General features: G+C 44.2%; 1 protein-coding gene across 1 annotated transcript in view; it reads left to right on the top strand.

Annotated features, from left to right (window-relative positions):
* Positions 1-13,795, top strand: part of CHRNA7 (cholinergic receptor nicotinic alpha 7 subunit) — a 100,243-nt gene that overhangs the window by 43,008 nt on the left and 43,440 nt on the right. Inside the window, 1 exon segment of the mRNA XM_037835321.1 lies at positions 6,326-6,370. Coding sequence (XP_037691249.1) covers positions 6,326-6,370 — 45 coding nt within the window.

Below are 13,795 nucleotides of genomic sequence, written 5' to 3'. Positions count from 1 at the left end.
GCAACAGCTGTCAAGCACAGCCGTACCTGTAGACTTTCCAAACCTCAGTCCTCTTAATTCACTCCCAGTGTGCACTGCAGTTTGCAAACCCTGACTCCAAGAAGGTGAATGCAGAGTTGAAATAGTGCCTTCAGGCTTCTGAAAAGAAAGCTTCACCAAGAAGCAATGTGTGCACAATGGGTGTGCCAGGTGGCAGGAAGGGCAGGTGTGCAGGACAAATGGGGGGCATGGGATTGGGCACTGGTGTGTGGGAGGCAATCTGGCCACCTGCCAATTGCACTGACTTACTAAGACTTCACCATTGGATCGCATGACTGCAGATTGCAAGGAGGGGTTAAGTGTCCAGCCTTTACCATCCTTTCCACGCAGAGACTCCTGATCGTTGGGTCCTGTCCACTGTTTCAGCAACTCTGGGAACTGGTTACGAGGTCTCAGTGAAGCAGACTGGACTAAAGTTGGACAGGAAGGTCCTTCCTCATGTTGAACTCACATCTGCCTCCCTGCTGCTTCTCCTCTTTGCTCCTGGTCCTGCTGTCCGAAGCCCCAGGTCTGTCCTCTCCTCCACAGGAGTCTTTCAGAATCATGTAACCAGCTCCAAGGTTCTCCTTAAGCTTTACTCCTTTATGCAGAAAACTCCTAAGTTTCTGGGTCCCTTCTGCCTTCTGGGGAGCCCTTTGTGAGTCAGGAGAGAGCTCCATCCCAGCGTGGACCACCTGGCCCTGGGCTTGAGCAGAAGTGCATGGGGCAGGGCAAGTCCCTTCAAAAGAAAGAAAAAAATGCACTGACAGTGTGAAACACACAAGTATGAGATTGTTCATAGCTGCCATAGTAGGGGAGAAAGAGGAGAACTCAACTGTTGAATCAAAGGACAGTGAGCTTTTAAGAGTTGGGAGGGGCTTGGAGGATAGTGGGGTGGGGTTGATCTCTGGGATGGGTGAGTGACTTAGAGGTTGCAATTAGGACCTCTTGGTTCTGAATATTTTCCTGTGCTGTAATTAGACCACCTGGAGTCTGTAAGGGCTAGGAATGAGGAAGAGGGAGATAAGGAACTACAAGCAGACTATTTTCATTGCACTTTGCAGTAAAAATATCCTGTACTTTATAGATAATGTGTTTTTTACAAATTGAAGGTTTGTGGCAACTCTGCATCAAACAAGTTTATTGGCACAGTTTTTCCAACAGCGTGTGCTCACTTCATGTCTCTGTGTCATGTTGTGGTAATTCTCGCAATATTTCAAGTTTTTCATTATTATTATTGTATCTGTTATGGTGATATAAAAACAGATTCCCTTAAGCCAACGCCTAATCCAGAGCAAGGCGCTAACTCTCTTTAATTCTGTGAAGTCTGAGAGAGTGAGAAAGCTGAAGAAGAAAAGTTTGAAGTAAACAGAAGTTGGTTCCTGAAGTTTAAGGAAAACAGCTGTCTCCATAACATTAAAGTGCAAGGTGAAGCAGCAAGTTATGCCGAAGCTCTAGCTAAGATCTTTGATAAAGGGGGCTACACTAACCAACAGATTTGCAATGTAGATAAAACAACCTTCTGTTGGAAGAAGATGCCATCTAGGATTTTGCTAAGTAGAGGGGAGAAGTCAATGCCCAGCTTCAAAGCTTCAAAGGACAGGCCGACTCCCTTGTTAGGAGCTATTGCGGCTGGTGACTTTAAGTTGAATCCAGTGCTCGCTTATCATTCTGAAGATCCAAGAGCCCTTAAGAGTTATGGTAAATCTATTCTTCCTGTGTTCTATAAATGTAACAAAAAGCCTGCATGACAGCACATATGTTTACAACATGATTTACTGAAAATTTTAAGTCCACTATTGAGACCTACTGCTCAGAATAAAAGATTCCTTTCAAAATATTACTGCTCATTGACGATGCACCTGGTCACCCACGAGCTCTGATGGAGATGTACAACATAATGAATGTTGTTTTCATGCCTGATAACACATCATGCACTCTGTAGCCCATGGATCAAGCTGTCACTTTGATTTTCAAGTCTTAATGTTTAAGAGATACTTTTCATAAGGCTATAGCTTCCATAGATGATTCCACTGATGGATCTGGGCAAAGTCAATTGGAAATCCCCTGGAAAGGAGTCACCATTCTAGATGCGTTAAGAACATTCATGATTCATGGGAGGAGGTAAAAATATCAACCTTAGCAGGGGTTTGGAAGAAGTTGATTTCACCCCTCATGGATGACTTTGAGGAGTTCAGGACTTTGATGGAGGACGTCACTGCAGATGTGGTAGAAATAACAAGAGGGCTAGTTTAGAAGCGGAACCTGAAGATGGGACTGAATTGCTGCAATCTCATGGTAAAACTTTATGGATGAGGAGTTGATACCTATGGATGAGTAAAAAAAGTGGTTTCATGAGAAGGAATCTACATCTGGTGAAGATGCTGCAAACATTGTTGAAATGACAACAGAGGATTTAGACGATTACATAAATGTAATTGATACAGCAGAGGCAGGATTTGAGAGGACTGACTCCAATTTTGAAAGAAATTCTACTGCTATTAAACAACATCAAGTGTTACCAGGAAATCTTTCATGAAAAGGAGCCAATCAGTGCTGCAAACTTCATTGTTGTCTTATTTTAAGAAATTGCCACAGCCACCCCAACCTTCAGCAACTACCCACCCTGATCAGTCAGCAGCCAGCAACATCGGGCAAGACCCTCCACCCGCAAACAGATTACAACTTGCTGAAGGCTTAGATGACGGTTACCATTTTTTCATAATAAAGCATTTTTTTCCTTATGTTTTTTCAGGCATAATGCTATTGCACACTTAATAGACTACAGTATAGTGTGAACAGAACTTATATGCACTGGGAAGCCAAAAAATTAGTGTGACTCACTTTACTGCAATATTGGCTTTATTGAGGTGATCTGCAACTGCACCCACAGTATACCGAGGTATGCCTGTAACTAGTAAGGAGCCTCCCAGGGAGTGTAAGGGCCAGGGTGAGAGGAAGGTCAGAGGCTTGTAGTCAGGGAGGAGGCTGTCTGCAGGAAAGGAGAAGGAGCCAAACTAAAGGAAAGTTAAGGCTGAGAGGGTTCTGAAGGCCAGGAGTCTGCAGAGGAAGGTGGAAGAGTGTTTGGACAGGCTCGCTAGCAAAGGCATCCGAGCCCAGGGAGCCATGGGCACCTGGAAGGGGCTCATGGATGGGCATGACCCACAACCAGGCAGCAAAGGCAGGGAAGCCTTTTTGAGCCTTTCCAGGGACACATTTTATTCTGAATCAATGAGGAGGCATTTGAGGAGTTTAGAGGGGGCGGGGTTATTGTCCGATTGAACTTTTGGAGATCATTCTGGAAGGAGTGTGGAGAAGGGAAAGACTGGAGGGCCAGCAGCCAGTTAGGAGACTGTCCCAGCAGCCCAGGGGAAAAGAACCAGGGAGGGTGTGAGCTCGGGGTTAGTGGGTTGCATGTAGGGGTGGCTGGGAGAGGGACGGGGGAAAGAGCATCTACGGGATCCTCTGCAGAAGCAGAAGGGGATGGGAGGAGGGGAGGAGAGATGCAGCACTCAGCTGCTTGTGGAATAAGGAGAAGGAGAGGGAGAAGGAGAGGCTGTGAAGGAGAGATGACCGCTGCAGACCCTTCACAGCCGGAGCACCTCTTAGGATTCCCAGGAGACCCCTGTGAGGGGCTGCTGGCTGTGAACCATTTTGCAGGTGAGGGGATGGGGCCTGGAGACGTCTCCCCACCCCTGTGGTTACATGCAAGGAAGGCCTGGATGAAGCCCCGACAAGCAGAGTGCAAGCACCCCCTGCATTGGGGGCCGGGGACCAAGCCTGAGGGTGTGTGGGACGAGTCATGTCTTTTGAGCATTATAAGGCCACACAGGGTACCAGCGGATGCCTGTCCTCTGCAGAGTGTGCCCCCAACACTCTGGGTAAAATCTGCTGGCTCATTTTCCTTTCCGACGGTGCCCTGTCCATTCTCTCACTAACCCTTTTCACCATTTGTAATCATAGATGCATTATTGTCATAGATGTATTATGATGGTTGATGTCATACTACATCCCCCTGTTTTATGTTCTCCAAACTCACGGGCAAGGTCTGTTCAGTTCCCTCTGTGCATACGGGGTCCTGCCTTGTGCCTGGAACAGGAAGTGCTCCATAAATGTTTGTTGATTGACTAAATGACTGGAAATTTGGCTGTACTAGATTGTCCTAAGAAGGGCTTACATGCTTCATTGAAGGGCTTTTGCCTTGATTCTTCGCACAGTGGAGAACCATCAAAATGTTAAAAACAGGAAAGTGATAGGACGTTGGTGGCCAGAAAGCCAAATGTGGGGACAGGGTAGAGTATAGACTCTGCACAGTGATGGTGGGAAGCAGGAGGGGGATCTCTTGTCACAGGGCAGACCATGAGAAATTACAGCAGCCTGCTTGACCTTGACCGGTGCTTTTCTTCTGGGGGAGGGCAGCTTATCGGCCCTTTGGTGTCCCTGCACCTTCAGGCTGGTGGCTAGCTGCATCTCATCGCTTATTACAGTTTGCAACACCATGCTTCAGTCCCATGCTGCCACACACGAGAGAAATTCAGGTTCACTGCAATGAGGTTTTAGTTAGAACATTGGAAAGAAGGAAGCCTTTTAATTAGATCGGTAGTAATTGAGATCCCAAACCACAGAAGCCTGTCTCTCAGAAGATGAAGACAAATGCAATTAAAAGAAGGCAAAGCATCTAAATGGAACACCTGTGGATTTGAAGTTCATTAAAACAACAACTCCTTGATAAGTTGAGGTAACAGATATATATCCTGAAATAGTTTAACAGTGCCTTCAAATGGTGTCGGCGATTGAACTGGAAACAGAGCACTTGTGCTATTTAAATTTATGGCCCTGCCAAGGATCATTTGCTCTGGACAGAGAAATGTGAGCTCCAGAACTGAAAAAAAAAAAATACTGGTGGTTTCATTTTGGAAAACGGGATGTATTTTTCCTGTCACTGAATTGGCAGCATCTTTAAGACATTGGTTCACGGTCTGCATTGTCCCATATCTTTTCCCAGGCAGTTTATCTTCTCTTTAGGACTTGCTTCCCAACAGTCACTCCCCAAAGTTGCCCAGGGGTGAGCGGGTGGGGGAGGGTCAGCTCCTTACATGTTTAACATACTTTTTTATTTTAATGGGAGGCAACCTTTATTTTTATTTGCATCTCCTCGCTCTACACACTCCGCAGCAGGTGCTGTGTTCCTTCTGCCAGGGGGACTTTTTTTTTGTGACTGTTAGTACCAGGCAGACTCATTCTTGCTGGAGGAGCTGGTGATTCCAGCTCCAGGGCACGGCTTCCTAGGGGCATTGATAAATACTTCTCCCTGAAGAGGGTGGCAATTGCTAATGTGCAGAGTCCTTTAGATCGGTGTTGAATATTAAACACTGAATAACAGTGCTCTCGGACCTATTGCACAAAACTGGCCCATCTGTCTCCTTGAACGCTGGTTTTTGCTGAGCCCTCTTGGGCGTGGTCAGCCATGATAAAACCCCTGCTGTGTTCCAGCCGGAAGACTGATTTTGACTCGCATCTTTTTTTTAGATGTCCTGGGCCTGGGCAAAGCCACAGTTGTGTGATTTCCCAAGCTCCTTGCTCAGAACATAGGGTTCGGTGTCCTGTTGGATCCTACACTTATTTTGGAAGAGTGGGAAGATGGACTCCGGAGTCAGAGAGATCCAAACTTGAATCCCAGGTTCTTGACTCAGTGGTTCTCTGTCCTTGGAAAAGTTATTTCATCTGTCTCACCTGGACAGGTCTTTCATTGCAGGGTGTCATGTGTCGAGGGGCTAGCAGGCTGCCTGTAGATAGTGAGGGGGGGGGGGGAGAAAAGATAACAGGGATCGGCAGGAATGAATCAGAGTGGGACCCACGTAGCACTGTCAGCACCGGACGATCTGCCCAAAGCAGGGCTTTGCATTCAAAATTATATAAACTCTAGTCATAAACCGGCCTTTAAAAAATTGGAATATGTGCTCAGTTTTCTGGGATTTTTAAAGTATATAGAACTTATAAAAAATGTAAAAAGAAATATGCTTAAACATGAACAGATATCATCTCTGGATGATGAGGTTGCAGGATTTTAAATTTTCTTCCCTGTGTTTTTCTGTCTTTTGTAAATGCTCTACAATAAATGTGTATGCCTTTCAGAAAATTTTTTAAAAAGCAGGGGAAATGCTACTTGCATGTATTTGGAAGTATTTGGTGCATTTTCATTTCTGCACACACCAGCCATCCTGACAATCAATTTCCTACATGAATAACCGTAGTGTTCCTTTTTTTGTAAACCATGCACATCATATTTATGCTTTTTTTCTTTTAGGATGAGAAGAACCAAGTTTTAACCACTAACATTTGGCTGCAAATGGTAAGTGAAGATGGCCATCTTCCCCCACTTGTCTTCCTTCTCTTGCTCCTGAGATGCTGGTGTTTGATTTACAGGAAAGCAGAGGTCCCCTGACAAAAGCTGGGTCTAGCTATCGCCCCTGACTCTACAAATGCCAACAATGGTGCAGAACCTTCAGCCTTCACCACATCCTGCAGTGCTCAGCATGTTTGTATTTTACAACAGGGTTATTTGGGGCAATTTCAAAAATACTTCAGACAAGACTAGTCATAAGACACAGGGCTGCATTTAGAAGTTCATAACCTGCAATGTAATTTCTTCGTGTCAGTCCTGATCTCCAGTGCTGTGGAGTGCCCGTCTTTCCCTCTTCCCGTAGCGAGGGGCTCTTTAGAATAAGATGGAGCCCCACTTTAGTGAGAGGCCAAACACTTCCTGCTCTAGTAACCCCTAAAAAAATTCTGAAACAGTCTGTTCCATTCACAGATTTTTAATTTGACATCTAAAATACTAATCTAAATTTAATTAATTGCAAATGACGTAGTGTCCAGCAAATTATCAATACTGGCATTTAAACATAGAACTGTTAATTTCTCTTTTAAGTGAAATCTAAATTCTATAGTAATTTGATGCCCAGATCATTCATTTAAAAAAGACAGGAAGTCTTTCTTTGTCAGGTATTTTACATAGTTTTCCTCCTTGCACTTGGATTTGAATTCCACTTTCCGCACATTTCATCCTGATTGAATGTAATTTCATATTTGAAAGTCTTTGATTCATCATTCCATCTTGGTTCTCTTAAATGCAAATATTTACATAAAAATTATTCCTTCAGACCATCAGTGTTAAAGTTTTTTCTGCTGGATTGACTTAGGATGATAATGATTATTAGTACATAATTCATCAAGGTGACATAGGTTATAAATTTTGACAAAATAATTTTCAAACATAAAGAATAGTAGAAATTCATCTCTTTGGGAAAAAGATGGGCTTTGTTTTAAATTAACTTATGTATCCATGGATGAGTATTTCTTACTTCTAGAACTGAGAAAAAGGTTTCATCATCAATTCTATAATTGTTTTTAAAAATTCATGTAGAATGATGTGCAGTGAGTAATGAAAGTCATTTTGTTATAGTAATATTTTGTTCTTTGGACTTTCAAATTATATGCCAAAAATAATGTCATTTTTATCAAGATGTATCAGCTGAGAACTTGATTCATTTCTGCTTCAATTTTGTTGAAAGCAAAGAATTAAAAGGATTAAACTCACCTGACTTCTGAAAGTGTATGCCACCCATCATTAGCATAATTCCCACAGACACTGAAACCAATTTCTTGAATTACCCTTTGTTTGGTTCTTGGAGCAATGTCCCAAAATAAGATTTGGGATAAAGGAGAGCTGTGTTTCTTTGTAAAGTGGGGGAATGGGGAGCATAAGAGTGGTGTAAAGGACCTTCCTAGGCAGTTTTTGGGCAGGTTTGTTTTAGTGGGAATACATCACGAGTTGAGGGACAGTAAATGGATTCACTCACAGCTATCAGCTGTTTGTCCCTGAGTTGTGCTTGGCTGCTGTGAAGACCGTGTGCAGAACTTACCCATAGTCAATAAGGTAGGAACCTTTGGGGGTTTTCCCCTTGCAGGAGTTTAAAATGACATTCTTCACTGTATGCCCCAGCCCCATATCTGTCCTTCCTGCATTTGTGCATGGGTACGCTAGCTTCTCCCCTTTTGCCATGGATTGGTCATCTAAGATCTCGTTCTCTGCCAACCCATCCTTCTGTAGACAAGGTCCTATCCCCTCATGCCTGCTGAAAACCTCCTTTTAACAGGTGACCACTTTCTTGCCTCTTACACTGTTGACAGTCTTTGTGATGATTCTCAATAACATACAGGCTTGCTACTCTATCTCCCCATTGTCTTCTTTATCACCTTTATAGCAAACTTCCTCCAAAGCATTGCCACTTTGCTGTGCCCATTTTCCATTTCTTGTGTTCTCCATCATCTGGCTTTTGTTTCTGCCACTCCATTAAAATATGAGCAAACCAAGAACTCCCAGGTTGATAAATGCAATAAATATTTTTTCCCAAAATGTTTGATGAGGATTTTCAAACATACCAACAAGCTGAAAGAATTTTGCAGTGCACTCCCATCTGTCCTCTCCAGAGTCTGTAATTAGTTTTTTTGCCTTTCTTGCTTTATCACGCATCTCTCCATCCATCCTGCTTTCTGTTGATCTCTCTTATTTTTGAATACCACCCTTTGCCCAAGCACATTATCAGATCAGTGACTAGAGTTCATATTTGTCTATGTTTGTTTTCTTTCCTTTGAGGTAGACTTTACAGACAATGAAATATGCAAATCTTCAGTATACCATTCAGTGAATTTCCAGGAGTGCCTTCAGCTCTGCTACCCAACTCCCTTGCAGCAGGTCGAACTTTGCCATCAGCCCAAGGTGATTCTCCAGATCCCTCACCAATTAGTACCTGGCAGGAGCCAATATTGCTCTGCATTTTTCAGTGATTATTTTTTTTCCACTTACCTTACTCACCCCTTCATGGGCATTCAATAGAGCTGATTGTTGTTCTTCCTTGAAACACTTCCTCCACCTAGTATCGAAGATAACTCTCCTTTTAGGTTTTCCTCCTAACTCACTCTCTACTATTTCTGGCTTAAAACACCAAATTTATAACTTTATCTATCTAGCCCAACTTGGGTATCCAGTAGGCCCTTGAGAACGTGTTATGCTCCAAGCCAGCTCCTCCAGTCCTTTCCAGCCTTTGCCATGTGGGTAAATGGCAACACCATTTGCCCATTTGCTCAGACCCAAAACCTCAGAGTCACTGTAAACTCTTGTCTTTTATACCCCACCTCTGATCATCCACAAGTTCTGCCAGATTTGCCTTCAAAATAGGCCCAGGATGGAGTCACTTCACATCACCTCCCCTGCCTCCATCCTTGTGTAATCCAACATCCTCTCTCACCCTGAGTATCGCAGGAGCCTCCCAACCAGTCCTCTTATTTCAGCCCTTTCCTCCCCTGATGGGGTCTTTTCTCAACACAAAAGAAAACGAAGGTCTACTCACATTCCTCCCTGCTCTGTTCTCATTCAGTCTTTGATGCCATCCCTGCCTGCCCCCTGCCTTCTGTCCCACTCATCCCAGCCCTTTTCTCTTTGCTCACTGTGCTCACTGCCCTCCTGATGTTCTGCACCCATCACCCAAGCACCCGCTGACCTCAGGACGTTTGCATCCGCTACTCCCCCAGCCAGGATGGCTCTTTCCCCAAAGCCATTTGATTTGCTCCCTCACTTCCCACTGTTCCTGTCCTAAATATCACCCTTTAGTGACATCTTCCCTGACTCCCTGTGTATTGTCCCAAAACCTCCCTGCCTCTACCCTGCTATTTTCTTCTCCCTACCTTGCCTCATTTTTCACCCAAAGAATTTCTCACTGTCTGGCATTCTTCATATTGACTTGCCTATTTTTCATTGACTCCAAGCTGAATCTCTGGCTCCATGCACTCCTCCCTGTGATCAGGAAGGCAGGGCTGCAGTTTGATTTGTTCATGCTGCATTGCCAGGGCCTGGTTCCCTGCCTCCCTAATAGAAGGCACTGCAAAGCTGTTTGTTGAATGAGTGACTGAAACAAAAACCCATGGAGAATCTAGGAGGGCCTAAGATAATATGCTACAAAATAAAACCCATTCCCAAATAACAATTGGACACTTGTATATAAGATGAAACTCTGGGAACTCTGGGGAATGATGCAAATGTTTACCTTTTTACACAAAACTGTACATTCCCCATGCCTTCTAAGTCAAAGAGCTGCTGATGACATTTTTCTTACAGAGAGAGAGGCATGTGTCGTAGACAGGTCTGTCTCCCAGGCACCGAGATTCCCTAACCCTTGCTAAGTGATTAATTTTCAACAACATAGATGATTTGGCAAGTTTTTAATTTTTTCAAAGGCTGTTAATTTCCAGGAAAAATGTAACTGGATTATTATTTACTGTATCAAGTTCAGCTGCTCTCTAAATAAAATACCTTCAGGTTGGCGGATGTCACCAGACACCTCTAAAGTTCATTCAAACACAGCTTATTTCTAATTAAAACTTGCACTTGCAGAAACACCTGCAGCTTTGTTTGTTTCGAAAGTCACCTTTTTATCTCCTTTGTCTTTATCGAACATGTCTTTTTCAGCATCTACCATGTGGAAGGCACTGAACTAGGCCATGTAAATGGAGCCAGAGGAGACCCAGTTTCCATCTATTCCTAAGCCATTGACACTCATGCTGTGTGATTTACACATTTTAAAAACATTAAACTAACAGGACGGGGTATGTAACTCCCCCAGAGATGCCGCAGGAAGGGGTTAGTGGTGTGGGCAGTGGAGCTCACAGGTGGAGCCCCAGATTCTCTGCTTTTGGCATCTTGCATGGGCCCTTATAAATCTGGGGTGACACATTTATCTGGAAAGTGGCATCTTTAGCTCATATCAGTGGTAACACTGTCTCCCAACTGAATTTTTAAGGGATCCCAAGAATCTTGGTTTTAAAATAGACCTTCAGAGTTATCTCGTCAAAACCTGGTCCACCCTGGGCTCCCCCTCCCTGCTCAGTGTTTCAGCATTTCAGCATGGATGTGGGGGAAGCAGAATGAGCAGACAAACTGCGTGTGACAACGACAGGTTCTGGGAAGCCAACCCAGGGCCACTTATTAAACAACCCTCACACAGACTCCTGCCCTTTGTGTTCCTACCCCTGACCACCCTGTCTGACCTTGGCCAGATAATGGATGTATATAGTGAGGCGAAGCCCAATATTGAAGGCTAACAGGGCCATAATTCTGAGCACAGAGCAGAAGTGTGGACAGGAGGTTGGGAGTGAGCCAAGAAAATTGCTCTCAGCATTTGGTTCTACTCTCCCAGAGAGTTTCATGTTGTTGGATTCCTGTTCTGAAAATCTGTGAATCCGTGTAATCCTTTCCTTCAGGGAATTTAAATGTTGAGGTCAATTCCCTGCAAATTATAGATATTCTATTCATTCAAAATAGAAGAGACAGAAAAGCAAAAATAAATAAATAAATAAATAAATAAATAAATAAATTTAAAATTCTCTGTGATTTGCTTTTGGTTGATTCTGTTTTCCTTCCTCCCATTGCCCTTGATTTTGTAGAACTTTTAGACGATTGAGCTAACCTGAAGGAAAGGAAGGTCACTGATCTTTTTACCTCTTTCCATTCTGAAGAGGAAGCGGTTAGCATATTTTCTCTGCCAATTAGTTTTATGATTTGGGGAGGCCCGTCGGGCGTAATCTGATTTTATACATGATAAGCAGTGACAGAAATCATTTCAGTTTCTGAAGAGACATTAGAGCTCTCCAGAGACTTACATTTGCTTTTAAAAATTCCATCTTGACTTATTTTGGAATCTTGACTATTGTTCTGATTTGGATTTTCAAGCCTTTTTATATTTATTCTCTATTTTTGTGCCTTCTGATGCTAATTGTGGGACTAACAGCATTCACACCATAGAATCTTAGATTCTAAATCATATTTATTTTTAAAATGTCTACCTTTTGATTTCTGCATTCTATATCACTTTGTCTCTGACACAGAGAAATGCCACATATTATGCTCATAGCCAAGCCAGTGGCGTTCCTGGGGCCCTAGGAGCATCCCCTGATGAAGGATGATGTCACAATCATGATGTCTCTTGGAGGGGGTGGATGTACAGGGGGCTGAAGGAGGCCCGCTTTCCTCCTCTGAGATCAGAATAGTTGACTGGGAAAATTTCTGAAGAATGTATTTTTTGGAAACAAAGAAAACTTCTTTCTCTTCTTTTTTCCTTAATCATATTCATTGATATTCTCTCTCTCCCAATCTCTCTCTCTCTCTCTCTCTCTCTCTCTCTCTCTCTCCCCCCCCCTCCTGCTTTCCCTGCTCTCTTTGTTCCCTTCCTTCCCCTTCCTTCCCTCCTTCTCTGTCTCTGTCTCTCTCTCCCTCTCCTCTATTTTACTATTTTACTATAGATACTTCCGTGTGTGTGTGTGTGTGTGTGTGTGTGTGTGTGTGTGTGCGCGCGCGCGCGCGCGCGCGCGCGTATGTGCAGGCTGCGTTGAGTTTCCTTTGGGCTCCACGCAGGCTTTGAAGGGGCCCCCATGGAAGAAATTGGGATTCCCAGTGTATATTCTTGCTCCATGGCCCCTCTTTCCCTTGTGTGTCCCCCTGACAACCTCCCACACTCCTCTCTTGGAGGTTTAATGAGAAGGAATCACACAGAAATGGAAGGGAGAGGAGGGAAGGCACAGACTCTTCTAAAGGTGAAGATCTGGGAGCATTGGTGCTTCTTCATTAATTAGTACTTATTTTCAGGTGCCTACCATAGGGAAAACATGGTGGGTGCCATCTGTACAAAGATTTTATCCAGTGTTTTTGCTCCCAAGGGACCTACAGTCTTGGAGGAGCAAGTACTTTGAGAGGCTAGACAACCTCTTTCCAGAACTTGATAATTTACAGATTCTTTTCTCCATTGATTGCTGGAGATTCTTATGGATGCCTAGGGAGGGGAGGGGTGGGTAACTGACAGGACCCCAGGGCTCAGTGAGCTCTGATGGGGGTGTGAAGGAGTGGGGTGCATAGCCTGTGCTTCCTTCCATGGCGTTCATGTCAGCGAAGAGGCTGCTCTTTTTACTCCACCCTTTGGCTGCAGGTCAGTTATGACAGCTCTCACATCTGACAAGATTTTGTAAAATGGAGGAATCCCTCATTTTTTTAGGCCATCATTCATTGCATGCCATGCTACTGTCACCTACCGCTCTATACGTAATCTCATTTCTTCCATACGGTGTTGCCCTTTGAGTAAACTGTGACTCAGAGAGGGTAATTTACCTATTCAGGCTCACACAGCTAGCTCTGCTAGAGCCTCGGTACAGACCCATACCTGTCTGATTCCAAAGTTCTCCACAGTCCATGTTTCTTCCCCGAGCATGGGGAGAGACCCAACTTGGCTCTGGCGTCAGGGAACACGCTGTGAGCAGCTGGGCAGCACCCTGGGGAGGACATGCTTCCCAAATGGTCATGTTGGATGGTCTGTAAGTGCAAAGATCACTCTGCTTAAAGCTAAATAATGTGACTCTGAGTCTGGACCCAGTGACTTACTGTAGAGATCTAGCTTCTCGGTGCCCCCATTTCCTCTTGGAAATAGGAACAGTGATAGATTTATGCGCAGTAGTTTTATACACAGTACTGAGCAAGCAAAGTGGCCGTGATGCTGGTCTGCATGGTACAGGCAGCTGTGCAGGGACACTGGTCATGAAAAAAGGCAGAGGTGTGAAATTGTTGGGGAAGCACGCTACAGCTGGGACGCGGTGCAATTAAAAAGGGCTTAAGCTTGAACTGACTGAGCCCTCCCATGCCGGTGCCTTCCCACCTTCTTCTGCATGGCATTTC

The sequence above is a fragment of the Choloepus didactylus genome, chromosome 4, assembly GCF_015220235.1.
Source record: "Choloepus didactylus isolate mChoDid1 chromosome 4, mChoDid1.pri, whole genome shotgun sequence".
NCBI classification, from domain to species: domain Eukaryota; kingdom Metazoa; phylum Chordata; class Mammalia; order Pilosa; family Megalonychidae; genus Choloepus; species Choloepus didactylus.
This window is presented reverse-complemented; position numbering and strand designations above follow the sequence as displayed.